Raw genomic sequence first — 19,979 nt, 5'->3', positions numbered from 1 at the left:
TCCCTGGAGAAAACATCTTCACCGTAGTGCAGCCCTGCCGTGTACTGCAGCCCCACTTTTAACCCACGGGTTAAAAGCACAGGCTCGCAGAGTGGGCTTCTGAGCAGGCAGCGGGGAGTTCGGTCGCTGGAGGGAATCCTACACTGGACTAACAGAGCAGGGCAGCAGAAAACTGGGGAAGCAGAGAGCAGGGCACTTTTGATTGTTTTTTTTAAGGGTGGCAGAGAACAGGACAGTTGGCAAGGACGTGAGCGACTGGTCCTCAGCAGTCGCTCATGTTTGGATCAGCCAGCCCAATCGGTTTGTTTAGTGAATCGCTGCCGAATGCATTTCCCCTCATATGTTTTGCGGATTGGATCGGATGCGGACAGGATCGGCCAAGTTAGTGAATTGGGTCGGGGTCGCAAACCGGTTGGGACATGATTAGCTTAGTGAATCTGGCCCTTGGTCTCCTGGCTCTAGTTACATTCTCAGTGTTTAAGCAACATTCAATCAATGACACAGCAGAACTAAGGAATGGTCTTTGTCAGGTCAACAGTCTTTCACTGATGATTTTCTTAAGTAAATTTTATTAGCGACATTTCAATAATGTTGAATGCTATTAAGCAAATTTTACCAGCAGAAACTGAAGAATCTGTAGGTCCACAGGTTTGTCCTCTTCTTCCAGAGGCCATAGGTTCAAATCCCAGCACATATTTTAATTGTGGCATTCTACCTTGCAGGTGCACCTTGATGATCTCACAATGAGGTCAGCATTGTGCAGTTGCACACTTCCATTAGCAATGAAGTAGAAGCCATACTAAGGTCTGTATCTGTTTTTTCAGTTTTTAAGCTTTTGCAAATGAAGTTATGCATGCAATTTATATATTTTTTTCATGTGCTTTCTTTGCTTTAAAGAATGAGCTTATTGGATCACTGCTTAGTCAGAAAAAAAGGGTAGCTCTTTAGCAAGAAACATAAAGCTGTGTATTTTTCATATGCTCTGCTTCAGTTAATGGATGTTTTCCTCTAATTAGGAAATAACATTGCTGTTTGTCCACAAAAATAGAAGGTTTTGCATGCAATATATCTGTTTGGATGTGCTCTGTTTATGTGGTGCCTTATTAAATGTATTTTGAGCTTAATAAAGCAAACATAAAAACCCAGAAAATTATTGTATTTAGCAGATCGCATGTCCAAACTGTGCCTAAGTTCCATCCATAGAACTCAAGTTTATTTGAAGCCCAAATTATGCTCAAAAGTAGACCTCTTTTACAATCTTTATAGGACCTAGTTTTATAATTGCTATGTAACTTGCTAGCTCATTGTATATCACACTGGTTAAATCTACATTAAATCCTAATGCTGCTGGTTCGAATCCCAGTCACTCTCTCTGATGGAAGAGAAATAAATAAAAGCATTAAACAGATCCAACTCCCAGTATCACAATTATAATGAAAAACACCATAAAATCGCCATTCTAATGACGTCATAATAATAAAATATTATAACATTAATGACATTGTTTGGACATCTAACTCTCGCCTAAAACCCGATTCTCTAAAGGACGTCTCAAAATTTGGATGTCTGAACAGTGCTGAACATCACTGAGCACAATTCTACATAGGACGCCTATCTTGGACGTCCAAACCGCCTAACTTTAGACGCGCTTTGCAGAATCAGGGCCGTAGTGTCCAAATGAAACTTAGAATGATAACTGTACTAACAGGTATGCATTAGTGAACAAGGTGACCTAGATGGTTGGTTTGGACCTTTCAAAGAAGATAAATATAGTGGTGAACCTGTTTTCATTGGTGGGATTGTAGCATAGAACTCCAGAATTTTTGACATCATATTGCTGTATCATAGGAACACAAAATATGGTTAGGTATCGAATGCGATTTGAGGGATGAATGAGAGAGAGTGGGTGATGATCTAGTCTTGGAAAACTACTCAAGATATTTTCTTGTTTGACTTCACATGTTTACATCTAGGACTACCCTCCACTTAAGAATGTTCTCAGTGGACTGGATAAATTCTTCTGTAATCCTGGCATCCGCAGTGTATTCTTTCTGGCTTCTGGTTGCCATGTAACATTACCTGAAGAGATGTTGTGATAATCTTCCGCGATGATCAGGAGGTTGAAGATGTGTCTAAGAATGAAAGACAGGACAGCAGTTGGCAGCATCCAGGTACAGGAAACAGCATGAGAGAGACCATACACAGAAAGTTATACGAAGCATTGTTTCTATAGGGACATATTTATTTATTTATCTTACATACTTGAAATTGATTACATGCTTCACCAAATGGGAGAAAACATTTAGTCATTAATCACTCTAAGTTTCACATGATACACCCTACCTAGAATATATATAGAGGAAAATTATATATTTCTTTTCGCTTCAGTGTATATATCTAATCTAATCTAATCCTTAGGTTTGTATACCGCATCATCTCCACGTTCGTAGAGCTCGATGCGGTTTACAGTAGGAGAAATAGGAAGAAACTACAACAGAGGGTTAGAGGTAGAAGTGTGAAGAAAATTTAGAGGACTTGGGATGCCAAGATATAAGAGTTTCCTTGATTCCTAAATTGGAGGGAGACTTACATTTTTTGAGAAAAGCCAGGTTTTCAGATGTTTGCGGAAAACTTGGAGAGAGCTCAAGTTCCGAAGAGGGGAGGTAAGGTTGTTCCAGAGCTCAGTGATTTTGAAGTGAAGGGAGGTCCCTAGCTTTCCTGTGTGGGAAATGCCTTTTAGCGAGGGGAAGGATAGTTTTAATTTGTGGGAGGATCTGGTGGTATTAGGGTTTGAGGAATTCCAAGAAAGCGGGATAAAGGGAGGGAGGATACCATATAGGATTTTGAAAGTTAAACAGGCGCATTTATAGTGGACCCTGGCGATTATATGTCTTTGTCCTCTTAGATGGGAATGGTGTTATAAAATGGTGTTATATAGCATAGTGAATAATTTTTTTGATTCAGAAATGCTTGCTGTTTTTCTTTTAACCGCTTTAAGCAATTGAAGCACTATATTTAAAGTAGATTTTCTTGGAGTTTGTTTTTAAAAGAGGCATCCAGCTTTATATTAAAATACTAACTGGTGGGAGACCCAGTATTGATACTACTACTATAGTATTATTAGATATATAAAACACTGTAGGCAAAATATGCAAGAGATGGTCCTTTCTCAATAGAGCTTACAATTTATTCAAGACAGATAAACAGGATAAATAAGAAATTAGGAAATTATTGATTGTGGCTCTGATTGAAACAACATGGATGCTGAACGGATGATGTTGGGCTGTAATTTTAGTAGGGTTTTGAAGCTAGAGATTGCTGAATCTTTATTACCGTATATGATTTATTAAATGAAGCTGCCCCTCCCCCAAACAATTTCCTGGGTATTCCTAATGAATGAGAGGTTCACTTTCATCCAGTCCTCCTCGCTCAGGACATAAAAGAAAACCTGCTATGGATCTGTGGAAGATATTATCTACTTCCAGCGAAAACTGGCATTGGTTCCAATGCACAGCAAAGCAAAACAGGGATAAGATGAGGGCCAGTGCAAGGGTATTGGATGCCCTAAGCAAGGATTCTATCTTGCACTCCATACTTCTTAAACAACTTTTGGTCCCTTCCCCCTTAAGAACATAAGAATTGCTGCTGCTGGGTCAGACCAGTGGTCCATCGTGCCCAGCAGTCTGCTCCTGCGGTGGCCCTTAGGCCAAAGACCAGTGCCCTAACTGAGTCTAGCCTTACATGCGTACATTATGGTTCAGCAGGAACTTGTCTAATTTTGTCTTGAATCCCTGGAGGGTGTTTTTCCCTATAACAGCCTCCGGAAGAGCGTTCCAGTTTTCCACCACTCTGTAGGTGAAGAAGAACTTCCTTACGTTCGTACGGAATCTATCTCCTTTTAACTTTAGAGAGTGCCTTCTCGTTCTCCCTACCTTGGAAATGGTGAACAACCTGTCTTTATCTACTAAGTCTATTCCCTTCAGTATCTTGAATGTTTCGATCATGTCCCCTCTCAGTCTCCTCTTTTCAAGGGAAAAGAGGCCCAGTTTCTCTAACCTGATTATTAAATTTTGCAATCATCTCTTTACCACCTATCCTATCATGACCAAATACGGAAGTGCAAGGACGTCTCAGTCACCATCAAACAAAGACTGATCATGGCCATTGTGTTCCCATTCGCAACATATGGCTGCGAGGCATGGATACTCATTAAAGCAGATAGAAGAAAATTAGACACCTTCGAGCTGTGGTGCTGGTGAAGACTTCTACAAATCCCAAGGACAGCTAGGATCACCAACAAAGATGTTCTTGATCATATAAATCCAGAGTTGTCCCTGGAAGGCAAGATTACCAGGCAGAAACTGGCCTATTTTGGACATGTTATGAGGGTGAATTCACTAGAAAAGGAGGTGCTACACGTAGACCAAAGGCCCGTTGGCTGGATACCATTATGAATGACACGGGAATGAGCATCAAGCAATTGAAAGAAGCCATGGAAAACAGGGAAGCATGGTGAGGACTGGCCTACACCAAGGGTATCCAAGGCTTGGACACGATTGAATGAATAGTAGTGGTAGTGTCCTAGCATGATCCTCTAAAATGCATGATTGGCCATAAGGCTTGGTCATTTTGTAAAGGTTCTGCATGTGTACGGCCTGTTTAACATATTGAAAAGGGTTTTTAATAAATTTGCTCAGATGTATGAGCATACATAGAATGATGTGTATTTATATACATGGGGCAGAATTCAGTAAATGGTATTTAATGATGAGTTGGAAGAACTGAAACAAATCTCTGTAAATCTGGAAGATTTAATGGGACAATTTGAAAAACTAAAGAGTAACCAATTTCCTGGACTGGATGGTATATATTCTAAAAGGAAGGAAAGGAAAGGGATTGGGACTTGTATACCGCCTTTGTGTAGTTTTTACAATCATACTAAAAGCAGTTCACATACAGGTACTTCAAGCATTTTCCCTATCTCTCCTGGTAGGCTCACAATCTATCTAATGTACCTGGGGTATTGGAGGATTAAGTGACTTGCCCAGGGTCACAGGGAGCAGCATGTGGTTTGAAGCCACAACCTCAGGGTGCTGAGGCTTTAGCTGTAACCACTACACCAAACTCTCCTCCTAAAATAAAAAAAAGAACCTGCAGAGCTATTATTAGTAATATGTAATTTATCTTTTAAAACAAATCTGGTTCCAGAAGTGGAGAGTGGCCTATATTATGCCAATTTTTAAAAAGTATTCCAGATCCGTGAAATTATAGACCTAGTGAGTCTGATGTTGATGCTGGGCAAAATGGTAGTTTAATGACCCTCTCCATACCCCCTCCCCAAACCATCCTTACATGGTAGATGATTGTATCCAAGGCAGCATTGAGTGAGAATCTCTCCTGCCTTACTGAGGGCCTGGGCAGGGGTTAATGAGTAGGGGGTGAATTAATGTAGTTCATACTGCATCTCTTTCATTTTTTGTGTGGTACCAGGCAAGGCTGTTTCTCTCTTTTTTTATGTTATGTTTGAAGCTTAGAACCTTTTGAGGTATCTGGGGTTTGGGCAAGTTCCGTAGAAAAAGTTCATAGTCTGCTATTGAGACAGAGAAAGGGGGAAGCTACTGCTTGCCCTGGGATCGGTAGCATGGAATGGTGCTACTGTTTGGGTTTCTGCCAGGTACTTGTGACCTGGCTTGGCCACTGTGAAAACAGTATAGAGGGCTAGATGGACCACTGGTCTGACCCAGTGTGGTTATTCTTATGACACCAGGGATTTAATTTTTTGTAATAGGAGAAAGGGGGTACGGGGAGAGCAACTACAATACTAGAGGAAATATTTGGGTAGAGGGGTCAGGTAGGAGTGGGAGGATGGCCACTAGACTACTAGGGAATTTTTAAGAAGTGAGGGAAAGGAAGGAGGGGGAGGCAATAGACTACTGGGGGAAGTACTACTGGGCAGAACAAGTATTTTTTTTATTTATTTATTTTTTTTTAATATCATGGAACATGGGGGAAGACAGGGAGATCGGGCAATGACCACCAGCATTTATTTTTTAAATGTCACCCTGCCTGTCAGTTTCTGATCCAATTGTATCTAATCTAATCTAATCTTGCATTTGTTAGTTGCACAAACCTCAACAAGCTCAAGGTGACCGGACAGAGGTCAGGAGGGGAAAGTAGAGGGGAGGAAAGTGGGGGGCATAGGTGGTAGGGGTGGGGGCGAACAGGTAGAGGCTGAAACATTTAGTTGTCAAAGAGATGAGACTTCAGTCTTTTTCTGAATGTGGTGTGATTTGCTTCTTTCCTGATTGCTTCTGGAAGGTCGTTCCAGATTTTTACTCCCAGGTAAATTAGCATGGTGTGGAAGATTCGCTTGTCATTGAGGTACTTTGTGGATGGTAGGTTTAGTTAAATTCTGTTGAGGAGTCTTCTGGAAGTGGACCAGACTGAAGAGAATAGCTGGATGAGGGGAGCTGTCGAGTTTCCGTAAAATTTGTGGTGTAAGATGAATGAGGTTTTGAAGTTTATTCGGGATGATATTGGAAGCCAGTGTAGTTGTTTGATGAAGGTAGAGATAAAATTGTATTTCTTTAGTTTGAAAATTGTCTCGGGTACTGACAGGAATAACGGCATTTCACAGTGAGCTACAGATTACTGCTGTGATTTTAACACAGCAGTAATTTGCTTGCTTTTTGCTTGTAGTGTGCTGTGGTTGTTGTGGAGTAATAGTTTCATGTTAGAGCTGGTTTATCTGCTGGTGCTAAGGATGCTGCAGGGGTGGGGTGATAGTCATAGTCTCTGTGTGATGGTGCCAGCTAGGGGGCCATGATTTTAGGATTCTGAAAAGATAGTCCTAGTCCAGTGGTCTCAAACACGCGGCCCGGGGGTCACATGCGGCCCGCCAGGTACTATTTTGAGGCCCTTGGTATGTGTATCATAATCACAAAAGTAAAATAGAACAGTTTTTTGATCATATGTCTCTTTAACTATAAATTACAATATTATTATTAAGACATAGCCAAAAGGAAAGATTTATAAACTATAAAGAGTTTTACCTTATGCAAAATTGTTATTTCTTTAATAAGACAGTAACTATTTTTGCTGAGGCCCTCCAAGTATCTACAAATCCAAAATGTGGCCCTGCAAAGGGTTGGAGTTTGAGACCACTGTCCTAGTCCCTGTCTGACCACTCTCTTCGTAATGACTGGACTAAAGTAAGCTGGGTGGGATATAAAATAGGGGAACAATCCACAAGCAGTTGTAAATGAAGGGTCATGGCACCATATTCTTGGGTTGGAAGCCCAAAGCAACAGCAGAAAACTCTCCAGATCAAAAAAAAAAATAATAGAATTTTCACACCTAAAATCAGTTTAGTGAGAGATGGTGCTTGTCTCAAAACGAAGGTAGATGGATCCATCAGTGGTGAAGAGGCCTCTTCCGCTACTGATGAAGGCTTTCCATGGGATTCTCAAATGGAAGAGCCTGAACCGAAACCAAGCATAGGGGCAACATATAGATTTGTTTTCTGTATGGAACTCTCTACTCAGGCTGCATACAGAACAGCTTGTTACTTGCGGCTTTCATGATTGCCTGCCATCTTATGGAATTGCTGGCTGATTGCTGCTGTCATGGGCTTGTGCTAATGGGAGCAGAAGAGTACGAAGCCCTGCTGTTCATGTGAATGCATTGATCATTCTTATCATGGACTATGCTAGAGAGCAGAGCTTAGAAAAGGCAGAGCTGTGAGTTCTCTATTGCCTCACTTTGAGCAACTCATGTAAAAGAGAACTGCCTTTTTCCCAAGCTGAAATCGTGTACTGAGAACTGCCTGTACCTTTCCTTTGGATCACACACAGAGATAGAGTATTTAAGGCGGCGTTGCCTTTTCCATGAGCTATAACATAAGCAATAGCAAATGGTTTTTCTTTGGGCTCTAATTCTCCCATACACTCAAAACTCACCATGCCTTTAATGATTGACGCTTAACCAGTTTAGCCAGTTTTAACCAGTTTAATGATTGATGCTTAATCAGTTTAGCCAGTTTTAACCAGTTTAATGATTGACGCTTAACCAGTTTAGCCAGTTTTAACCAGTTTAATGATTGACGCTTAACCAGTTTTAACCAGTTTAGCTTCGAAGTACGTACATATTTCAGCTATCGATACCCCAAATGGCTAATTGTGGTCTTTTCCGTGGTTTGTAGCAGCCTCCTTTAATCATATGTAAATGGTTAACAACGAGCTCATTGATATTAAAATTAGCATTCCAAACGATGGCAAGATGATGCACCAAATGAAGCGCCGGTTGTTAGCGCTCCAAAATCTCTGACAAGTCTAGACGTGCTGGTAGTGTTTAAAAAAAAAAAAAAAAAGCGCTGAACAGCAGCTTTTTAAAAATGGGCATAGATGTTGTACGTATGTTACACGCCCATAGGAAGGGCCTTAGGTATCTGAACTAGTCTTAGGCCCCTCCCTGTGCCCATTAAAAAAAAAACAAACAAACAAATTTACTCTTTCTGCCCCGAACTGCTGAGTGGCAGGAGGGCTGTTCGGGGCTAACCCTGCTGGCGTTTTGCATGTGTCAGTTGTTTTCTCCAGTGACTGATCGGATGGGAATATGGCAGACCTCCGTGAAACTCACTTGCATACGAAAATGGTCTCAACATTGAAAGCCATTTTCAAATTGGACAGTTTACTGGCACCAAAGAGATCCACAGGATTTTAACTGCGATTTTAGAGCATCTGGATCTCTGTGCCTTTCAAAATACAATCGTATCTAGAGGATTAAAACAGCAACAAGTGATTTGTCTGGGCCTCTCCAGTGTTCTGTGCAGTAGATGATACCCCTGTAGAATCATATTGAAGGATTTTGGGAGTAGTACAGTGCCAGTCTTTCACTAATGTGGCAAAATGCCACAAAATACCTTCCTTTGTTTTTAGATACTTTTCTCCACAGTTCATTGAAATTTCAAGGGGTGTGTTGAGGGCATATTTTGCGCAGGACTAGGACGAACTTATGATTTGGGCCTTTATTTTTACAACTAGTCTTTAAGCCCGTTACATTAATGGGTGCTAGAGATGTCTGTCTGTCTGGGTTTTTTTCTTTGTCTCTCTCTTCCTCCTTTGTTATGATCTTCTATCTCTCTGTTCTTCCTCAGGGTCTCCCCCCCCCTGTCTGCACCTCTCATAGTCCAGCATTTGCTCCTGTCTTTCCCCTTTGGTCCAGACCTTTCTGTGTTTCTTCTGCTTACAACCCCCACCCCTTCTCTGCCTCTCTCTCCTTCCTTCCTCCCTATGTCCCCCTTACTGTCTTTCAGCCTTTGTCCCACCCCTCCCCTGAAGCCAGCCTGCCTTGTCCCTCCTGCGCCCAAGCCTGGCCTATCTGCTGGCGATACTTCCTCCCCCAGACCGCTGCCACTCGCCGCCCTTGGCCGCCTTCCTGCCTCCTCCCAAGTAGACATTGACTCCGGCGTCACCACGCCCTCTGGCGAGAAATCGACGGCTCGGCGATCGACCTCTGCGAGATTCGAGCCCTCCACCATTTTAGGCAGGGACGTCAGGGGGCGGCGCTTGGGCAGCGTTAACTCTTCATTTGTCCGCGCGGAGCCTGGTTATGGTGGCGAAGCCCTTTTATTTATGTTTACTAAGCGGCAGACTTGGCCGTGCCACAGCGCTCGCGCCAGCTGAGAGGCTGAGGCGGGAAGACGCAGCGCGTCGTGAGCGCCGAATCCCCCTGTGGAGACAAAACTTTTTTGTCCTTCTCGCCTTGGGAGGACGATTGAGCCAGGAGGGAGGAGTCGCTGGCACACGCGCCTCCAGCTAGCGCAGGCGCCGTGAGGACGGGCACAGAAGCACACCTCACGGCTCCAGGAATCACGAAGTTTGAACAGCGCATGCGCGCTCTAGGGTTTTATTATTATAGATAATGAAGCATTATAAAAACATCCAGGACAAAAAAAATTTAAAAAATGCCATTGCTCTTAGAGTAGCAAGCAGATCCCTGGAGTAGCCTAGTTGTTGGTGCAGTGGACCCAGGCCCATATCCCACTTTAACTGGATTACTTGTGGTAGAAAGTATGAATGCCCCAAAAACCACTAAGAGGGAAATTCTATAACCGGCGCTGAAACTTAGGTGCCGGGAGCTGCCCTATCGGAGCCTAAGGGCTCCTTTTACAAAGAGGCGCTAGCGTTTTTAGCGCACGCACCGGATTAGTGCACGCTATAGTGTGCGCTACCCGGAAAACTACCGCCTGTTCAAGAGGAGGCGGTAGCGGCTAGTGCGTGGGGCATTTTAGCGCGCGCTATTCCGTGCGTTAAGGCCCTAACGCACCTTTGTAAAAAGGAGCCCTAAGTATATTGACAAACACCATTAGAAATAGCGAAAACTCTGATGATCACGCGCCTACTGGTGCCTAAATAAAAGGCTCCAGAATTGCACCTGCTTAGGTACTTTCCTGCACCTAACGCCACTATGAAGTTAGGTGCCGGAAAGCGCCTATGTAGATGCGATTCAAAGCATAAATAGGCACTGGAAATGTAAGCCCGGAAAACTCTGGCGTATGTTTCCGGTGCCTATCTTGCCCAGAGGCGCAATTTCTCTATATGGCGATGCCGTGTGATTGACATGCGATCAGCTGTCACCGATAGCGGTGCCATATACAGAATCCAGCCCAAAATGCCTATTGAATCCACATATGCTATAGGCGATGCCTGTAGGCATAAAGGCTATTATAGTGTGTATGGTATATTTTTTTTGCTATTCTTGGAGAGCTCACCATACAATTTAAATGGATTATGATGTGATATGTACCTGGGACGTTTTATGTGAAGTTCACTGCAGTGCCCCCCTAGGCTGCCACACTGCTCTGCTGGGATGTCTGTGTGGCCAGTCTAGTAAAACTGCTGGTCCCCAGAAATCCCAATGGCTTGATTTTGTGTGTTTTTCCTTTTGATGTTTTTTTGTTTGAAAATGGCCCTTAAAGAAAGATGCAAATATCTAAAATAGGACGATTTTCCTCAATTTACAAGATGAGATCCGGTTACTCTAGATCAGGGGTAGGGAACTCCGGTCCTTGAGAGCTGTATTCCAGTCAGGTTTTCAGGATTTCCCCAATGAATATGCATTGAAAGCAGTGAATGCACATAGATCTCATGCAGATTCGTTGGGGAAATCCTGAAAACCCGACTGGAATACGGCTCTCGAGGACCGGAGTTCCCTACCCCTGCTCTAGATCTATGCTCTTCTACTGCGCACCTGTTTTTAACTTTTGGTAACAAATTTGGCAACATAGTCCCACAATACAAAAATTATCTACACCGCTTTCTTATGCAACTGGATTTTGCATTGCATCCGCGCATGCGCATATGCCCTCTCTAAAAAGAAGGCATATCCGGGTAAATCCGCACGTCTGGTAACCCTATGTATGTCAGTACCTGGTCAGCCAGGAAGCATATGATCAGCCAAGCTGGTTGAAACTGACTCTTCTTCAGCCTTTGGGGGCCTCTATCAACAAGGCCAGAAGGATCCAATTTTGACTAGCCCTGAATTATGATTGAGTTACTATGGCATGAAAAGTTGAGAGCAGAGGTATTTTTATACATAGTGAGACTGCGCGTCCTTGTTTTTTATATTTATCAGAGAGAAATAACGTAGGAAACTTTTTTTTTTATAAATCTTTATTCATTTTCAAAAAATTACAACAAATGTACAACAATCATTCAGAAATACCTTAATTCATCACTTGAACGTAGGAAACTTTTAAAGAAGCTCTGGTCATTTGGGAAGGTTATACCACAGTGAGCAAGTGTGCTTTGCTCTTTAGTACATTTATTAGTGGGAATATGGCAGAGAACCCCTAAAGAAGTTCTGCTCGTTTATGAATTTGCTTTGGAATTAATGTATTTTTAGCCTGTGCACAATCATTTTATCTTTATGTTGTGGGAAAGAGCTTTGACTTTGGTTTAGATTTTTTTTTTTAATTGTAGGATGCTTCCTTGTGAGAGATTTTTAAATTTGTTTCCCTGCTTTTTTGGGGATTATTTACCGTATTTTCACGCATATAACGTGTGCGTTATACACGTTTTTTACAAACCGTGCATAACCTTGTGCGTTATACGCGTGAGCGCGTTTTACAAATTTTTTTTTACATAGTTCCCCCCCCCCCCAACGTCCGATTCACCCCCCTGCAGGACCGCTCGCACCCCCACCCCGAAGGACCGCTCACACGCACCCGCACCCCCACCCCGAAGGACCGCTCGCACGCACTCGCACCCGCACCCCCACAGCCTCCCGACCCCCCCCCCTCATCATGTAGAAGCTCCTACCGGTGTCCTGCTGCTTCCTCTTGGCAGTCCCGGCCCTTCTGTGAGCCCTGCGTCTGCGCTGCTTCGTCTTCCGGCGGTCCCGCCCTTTCTCTGATGTCAGAGAAAGGGCGGGACCGCCGGAAGACGAAGCAGCGCAGACGTAGGGCTCACAGAAGGGCCGGGACCGCCAAGAGGAAGCAGCAGGACACCGGTAGGAGCTTCTACATGATGAGGGGGGGGTCGGGAGGCTGTGGGGGTACGAGCGGTCCTTCAGGGTGGGGGTGCGGGTGGGAGTGCGTGCGAGCGGTCCTTCGGGGTGGGGGTGCGGGTGTGTGCAAGCGGTCCTTTGGGGTGGGGGTGCGAGCGGTCGTGCGGGGGGGTGAATCAGACGTCGGGGGGGCATCAGGCTTTCAGGGTGGGGACAGGACTTCAAGGGGGAGAGGAGAGTCGGGGCGGGCGAAAGGAGAGTCAGGCGGCGACGGGAGAGTCGGGGCAGCATGCGCGGTATACGGGTGTGCGCGGTATATAAATTTTTTTTAACATATATGTCGGTTTCCTGCGCGCTATACCCGTGTGCGCGTTTTACACGGGTGCGCGTTATCTACGTGAAAATACAGTAATTTTTTACATGCTATAAGAATTTGTGACTCCTGATGCAGGCGGGTGTCTGCTGAAACACAGCTCTGTGTTGAGTCTTGATTTGATTAAACTTTACATTTGCTGGAAGACATTGTATCAGACCCCCCTTTGCTTTTTTATTGGTTTTTATGTGGGGACAATCTTTTTTACCCTTCTTATTTCAGAAGTCTCAATAAAATTTTATCTGTGTCTAATTAACGATTTTTTATTTGTCAACCATGATTCTTTTCTGTTATGATCTTAAATAGTTGTAAACCAAATCGAGCCCTCTATGAGGAATGAATCATATATAAAACCAAAGGAGTGGATTGGATTATTGTTTGTTTTTTGCTCTTCTGTTTAATTGTTCATACTTATAAGAACATAAGAAAGGCCATCTCCGGAACAGACCTTAGGTCCATCAAGTCCGGCGATCCGCACTCGCGGAGGCCCCGCCCAGGTGTACCCTGGCATAGTTTTAGTCCTCACATCACTCTAAGCTTCTCGTAAGGAGATGTATGTCTAGCTTACCCTTACCCATGTCACTTTATGCCACTCATAAGGAGATGCACATCTAACTTACCCTTAAAATCCTAGGATTCCGCAATTATCTCTTCTGGGAGAGCATTCCAGGTGTCCACAACTTGTTGTGTGAAGCAGAACTACCTGATATTTGTCCTGAACTTGTCCCCCATTAACTTCTGTCCATGTCCTCTTGTCCGTGTCACATTAGACATTGTAAAAAAATTTTTTTTCCTGCTCTATTTTGTCGATTCTTTTCAGTATTTTGAAAGTCTCAATCATATCCCCTCGCAGTCTCCTCTTCTCGAGGGAGAACAATCCCAGTCTCTCCTCTTTTATATGGGGTTACTATCAGTGTTCCCGCTAAGCTGCGCTGGGGTGCGCTGGCGCTCAAAATATTACCTCGCAGCGCACAAGTTTCTCGTCACAGCGCACACAGTGTAGAGCACAGTTCTTCAACCGCCGGTCCGCAAACAAAATCTTGCCGGTCCGCGAAGGATTCGGTCCCCGCCGCAACGAAAGGCCGGCGTCAGCTGACTTGCAACTTCCTGTTGCAGTCGCTGTGCCGGGACTCCTGCCTTCGCCGGGACTCCTGCCTTCCACCGCGTTTGCCTCCTGCCTTGTCTCCGCACCTCCAGACCAGCAGCGGCAGCTGTGTATGCTTTTAACTTCGGCACAGAGCTGCCCCTAATCAATAGTTTAGCGCGGTTTCATAAGGCAGCCTCGGGGCCTTTGCTAGGCCGGCCCACATCGCATCATCGAAGCGGGCCGGCTATCAAAGGCCCCGAGGCTGCCTCATGAAACCGCGCTAAACTATTGATTAGGGGCAGCTCTGTGCCGAAGTTAAAAGCATACACAGCTGCCGCTGCTGGTCTGAACTCTTGGGCCGCTGAAGGAGGGCAAAAAGCAGCTGTCCTGGAGGTTTCCCTTCCTCTCGCCTTTACAGGTTCCTTTTTTCCACCTTTTTTTTTTTCCTTCAAACGGCAACGGGCCCCAGCATCGACATCAATCAAGTAAGTTCCACTGTCAATCAAGCGGTTCTGCTCGGCCAAAGCTTCCCCTGTGACATGAGCCACCCTCAGGGGAAAGAAAGTGACCCACAAAGGTGAGGGGAAGGGGGGCAGATGATGGAAGTTGGGGGGGGGAGAGAGAGAGAGAGAGAGAGAAGGGGCAGATGATGGAATGGAGGAGATGAGAGAGAGAGAGAAGGGGACAGATGATGGAAGTGAGAAGAAGGGAGAGAGAGCAGAAGGCAGATGGATGTCAGTTGAGAAGGGAGAGCAGATGCTGAATGGAAGTGGGGAAAGAACACATACTGGATGGAAGGAGGAGAGAAATAAAGGGGGAAGAAAATAGTAAGATAATGGAGGGGTGAGGGAAAGGGGTGACAAGCTGTGTGTAGACACAGTGAAAAGAGGGAAACGGGACTAAATAGTAAGAAAGAATTTAATTTAGATGGAGGCAGAAAATAGAGAAGGAAGACCAGAGAAGAAAAGGGAAGAGAGAGCAGAGAATGATCAGATCTGAGTGGAGGAAATGAGAAGAGAGATATGCTAAAAACCACAGGGGGGAGGGAAGGATAGAGATGCCAGACCATGAGGGGAACAGAAGGAAGATGATGGATGCTAGACCAAATTGGGGGGTGGGGAGGGGGCAGGAGGAGAGATGGCAGGGAAAGACAGACAGTGAATGGAAGGGGCAGATGCTGGACTGAAGAGACAGAGAAGGTTATCATGCTGCTGTACCGGGCCATGGTACGCCCTCACCTGGAGTACTGCGTCCAGCACTGGTACTTTAAGAAGGACACGGTACTACTCGAAAGGATCCAGAGAAGAGCAACTAAAATGGTTAAGGGGCTGGAGGAGTTGCCGTACAGCGAAAGATTAGAGAAACTGGGCCTCTTCTCCCTTGAGCAGAGGAGATTGAGAGGGGACATGATAGAAACATTCAAGGTACTGAAGGGAATAGACTTAGTAGCTAAGGCAGGGAGAACGAGAGGGCACTCTCTAAAGTTGAAAGGGGATAGATTCCATACAAACGTAAGGAAGTTCTGTGGTAGAAAGCAACATATTTATTTGGCTCATAACTTGCTGGCGCCCGATATTTTTAGCTCACAGTGAAAAAAGTTTGCTCACAACACCCGCCCGCTTAGAGGGAACACTGGTTACTATGCACCATGCGACTTATTGCCCAAAAAGAATTATAAAAGCAGGTTTTATTTCGTCTCTCTGAACTTGCTGAACTTCTTGCTGGATTCGCACTACACACACCCACACTCTCTGGACCTTCACTGGACTCCTCTTCTGCACCTAAGACGAGACCATTTCCATGTTCCACGCCTAAATAATGGACCAAAACTTGAAAGTGATTTTGGGGGACTGTTATTCAGTGATGAGAATGTGCAAAGGATCAGAGATTCTAAGAAAAGGTAGCAGGACTAATTTTCATATAAACTGTGATCCTCTTTAACTTTAATCAGAGTGACTTGTGTTTTATATCAATATGAAATGCTAAGGATTTAAGCCTTCTATGAAAATCTGATGTAACATAGTGACTTTAAAATAAGATGCTTTACAGAGAGGCTTAATATTCATTTTGATAGGATATCACCTCTGTTTTATTTAAGGTCATTGAGGTACCTCCCGAAGAGAACGAGCCTCTGATCACTTCTATGAATGATGACACTTATGTGGCTCGTCCGGGTACAGAACTTGTTTCCATCATCCTCCATGGTGCTGCCAACCTGCCAGTCTGCAGCAATGGCTATGTTCCCCGCCCCTTTGTTACAGCGTAAGTACCTGTTTTTCTTGGTATTCTCTAGAATGTCAATAAATTGGATCTATCAGACATATAAAAGGGGTAGCACTCTCAGAGCTCAGTTCTTCAGTCTGTTCAGAATTATTAGGAAACAAATATCTTTATACTTTTATTTTTCTATCCATTTAATAATCATAAAGCAATAAAACAAGGCCCAGATTCTCAAGACTTTAACAGGTCACTAAACTGATTTCCAGATGGTTTAGCCCACATGCTTTTTAGCAGTGGATTATCAAAACGGCTTATCTCGGTCTTTAGCGACCTTTCTAGTAGTCTCTGACACTGTCATGCAAATGTGCTCTTCAATAATGAAATCAGCACTACAATGGATTCTTTAAAATCGTTGAGCCATTCTCCAAGAGCTGCGTCGGCTTTTGGTTACAAAAATCAGGGACTGGTCCAGAGGTGCTGGTATAGTGACAGCACTGTTAAAAGTGCATCTTGTGGTGTGTGTTTTGACTGTTGCTAATGAAAAAAATTAAAAATTACATGAAGAATCAAACTGTCTATTTTAGTTTTGAGCGTGTGTATTATATCCCCCTTTGGCAGCAGAAGAGATGCCCAGTCTCTGCCACCACCAACTGACACACACCACCGGCAGCGGGAGAGATGGCTAGTGTCTCCTGCCGCCAACTGACACACCTTCACAGCAGCGTGAGAGATGCCCAATCTCTGCTGCCCAACCAACACCCCCCCAAACTCCCCTCAGCAGTGGGAGAGTTTCCCATTCTCTCCTGCTACACACAACCCCCCCAGCAGTGGGAGAGATGCCCACTCTCTCTTGCCACCAATCAACACCCCCCAACACCCTCTTGGCAGCAAAAGAGATGCTCACTCTCTCATAAGAACATAAGAATTGCCGCTTCTGGGTCAGACCAATGGTCCATTGTGCCCAGCAGTCCACTCAGGCAGCGGCCCTTAGGTCAAAGACCAGTGCCCTAACTGTGACTAGCCTTACCATTCTCCAATGGTGGGGCCATTGGACGATGGGGATAGGAAGGGAGTGATTAAGGAGAATAAAGAGGTAGCTGAGAGGTTGAACACGTTCTTCTCGTCGGTCTTCACGAGCGAGGACACGTCCAATATACCGGACTCAGAGGAGCTCATGAGTGGGGAGCAGGCCAAAAGATTGGGGCATATAGAGGTAAGTCGGGAGGATGTCCTCAAGCAGATTGACAGACTGAAAAGCGGCAAATCACCGGGACCGGACGGGATTCACCCAAGGGTTCTAAAGGAACTAAGTCAGGAAATAGCGGGCGCAATCCAGCATGTTTGCAACCTATCCTTGAAAACTGGAGAGGTACCAAAAAATAAATAAATAAAAACAGAAAATACTTCTTCACTGAAAGAGTGGTGGATCATTGGAACAAACTCCCACTGCAGGTGATTGAGGCCAACAGCGTGTCAGACTTTAAGAGAAAATGGGATATTCACATGGGATCCCTAAGGGAGTAATTTAAGGGGGGCGGGTATTTGGAATGGGCAGACTTGGTGGGCTATAGCCCTTTTCTGCCGTCTTTTTCTATGTTTCTATGTTTCTACCTGCATACGTTCTGGTTCAGCAGGAACTTGTCTAACTTTGTCTTGAATCCCTGGAGGGTGTTTTCCCCATAACAGCCTCCGGAAGAGCATTCCAGTTTTCCACCACTCTCTGGGTGAAGAACTTCCTTACGTTTGTACGGAATCTATCTCCTTTTAACTTTAGTGAGTGCCCTCTCGTTCGCCCTACCTTGGAGAGGGTGAACAACCTGTCTTTATCTACTAAGTCTATTCCCTTCATTATCTTGATTGTTTCTATCATGTCCCCTCTCAGTCTCCTCTTTTCAAGGGAGAAGAGGCCCAGTTTCTTTAATCTCTCACTGTACTGCAACTCCTCCAGCCCCTTTACCATTTTAGTCGCTCTTCTCTGGACCAATTTTGCTGCATGAAATGACAAAAGGACCCAAGTGTTCTCTTTCGCTTAGTACCTTTGAAGGTTGGGTAAATGGGTTCGGGACTCTCCTCAATGTGCTTATGTTTGTCATGTTGAAACGCTTCTTCAGGTAGATTGGGGCAAAGCAGTTCAAAACTTTAAATAGCAGACAGTAAATAAAAAAGATGTATGCCTACTGTATATTGGAATCCAATGTGTCTCAAGGTAGGCAAAGGATATGTGGTCTTAGAGCTGTGTTTTGTATTGTCTATCACTGTTTTATCATTGAAGAGGGACATGGCAAGTACAAGATATTGCAGTAATCTAGTATTTCCAGGACTAAGAACTAGACCAGAAGGCAGAATTGCACTTAAAAAAAAACCCCAATTCTGTATATTTTGCAAATTTCACATTCCTATGAAGGATTTCTGGACAACTTTGTTGATCTGCATTTGGAAGGTACAGCATCTATCTATGTATCACAACCCCTAATAGCTTTAGGGAGGACAATAGTGGGTAAGTAACTGAGTTTACCGCTATGCTAGTTATGGTTGGTAATCTATCCTTTTCCATCAGTAGTGTGTCTAACATAGTAAAGCATTCAGTTTCTATCTTATTTAAAAAATTCACCCTCTTTAGTTATGCAGCCCTCTACAAACGTGGACCCTGCTGATCCCTTATACTTCTCCCTGCTAAAGGTTCCTGACTGTTTTTCAAAATGCATACTCTCTGCTTTTCTTGCCAGTTAAAAAAATAACACAGCTTTGGGTAAGAGAGATGGTGCTTAATCTTGATGATCTGTAGCCTGTAGCTGAAACATTATGTATTTAAACCTTTTCACTTGTATGCCGTTGCCATTTGAGTGATTCAATAGTGACATGATGCAGTAATGTACAGGAGCGGCAATGTACAGGGAAAATAAACCTATTAGCAGTAAATGCATAATCTCAGAATGTAATGGAAAGTGCCTTCCTCCCTCAGTGTTTGCTTTATAGGCCTCTTAATATTTTACAGATTGTTGCGTTTTATTCCTTTGAAAGGATGGAGCTATCCCTCCAGGGCTCTGCTTTGACAATTTTTTTCTGTGTTGGAAGTATGGGATATTTTATAAATCTGAAAAAGAAAAATATGGGAAAAAACACCCCCAGAGTAAATCTTATAAGATACAGTCAAGAGCCATAGCAATTAATGTTCCATAGGACTATTTTTAAAACACATGGAGAAAATGCCATCAAGTACCAAAAGATGCAATCTGAGGTTAAGAAAATGTGACAGAATGATATAGAAATAGTCCTGATTTGGGTGCCAGTGGCCTGATTAAAAAGCAAGTGGACCCTGATATATTGGTATAAATATGCTCCCTGAACTCCAGAAGGAAGCTTTCTTTGGCACAATGCAAACATTACAATGGGCTTTAAGCATTAGATTTGAGAGACTAAGATTGTACCTAACATATGCTACTAGGCTTAGGAGTGAGATACATTCCTGTCATGCAAAAGTAACCAAAGATTCCAGCCGCGGAAGCCTAAGAGAACATATAACCTAGCTTCATGGGGAGAACACCTCAAACTCACCAGAGAATTTTCCATTCTATGGGAAAATAGCGACCAACTGATTTTCCCTCCAAAGTTCAAATTTATGACCAATGGACTTCCTTCTTCATTTACCTCAAGCCCCAACCAATTGGACTTGAGGACCCACTATATATAAAGACAAAATGCAAACCTCACAGCATACCCTGAAGAAAGCCACAGATAAGGCAAGACCCGGAAAACTGCAAGAACCATTTAGAGACGTTTCCCCATGAAGTT

The 19,979-nt window shown here is 43.9% G+C and overlaps 1 protein-coding gene and 1 long non-coding RNA gene across 7 annotated transcripts in view; one reads left to right on the top strand and one right to left on the bottom strand.

Annotated features, from left to right (window-relative positions):
* Positions 1–19,979, top strand: part of CCDC33 (coiled-coil domain containing 33) — a 293,168-nt gene that overhangs the window by 62,901 nt on the left and 210,288 nt on the right. For 5 of the 6 annotated variants that reach the window (XM_033919717.1, XM_033919716.1, XM_033919715.1 and 2 more), the window contains exon 4: positions 16,066–16,229. In XM_033919717.1, coding sequence (XP_033775608.1) covers positions 16,066–16,229 — 164 coding nt within the window. Of the gene's footprint in view, positions 1–1,990; positions 2,172–16,065; positions 16,230–19,979 lie in introns of those variants that run through there. The other variant, XM_033919720.1, reaches the window with a different exon arrangement.
* Positions 1,493–19,979, bottom strand: part of LOC117348068 — a 29,226-nt gene continuing 10,739 nt past the window's right edge. Inside the window, exon 3 of the long non-coding RNA XR_004536906.1 lies at positions 1,493–2,132. This is a non-coding gene — a long non-coding RNA (uncharacterized LOC117348068). The remainder of the gene's footprint in view (positions 2,133–19,979) is intronic.

Source organism: Geotrypetes seraphini, chromosome 14 (genome assembly GCF_902459505.1).
Source record: "Geotrypetes seraphini chromosome 14, aGeoSer1.1, whole genome shotgun sequence".
In the NCBI taxonomy this organism is placed as follows: Eukaryota; Metazoa; Chordata; class Amphibia; order Gymnophiona; family Dermophiidae; genus Geotrypetes; species Geotrypetes seraphini.
Note: the sequence above shows the minus strand (reverse complement) of the source record. Positions and strands in the feature narration are given on the sequence as shown.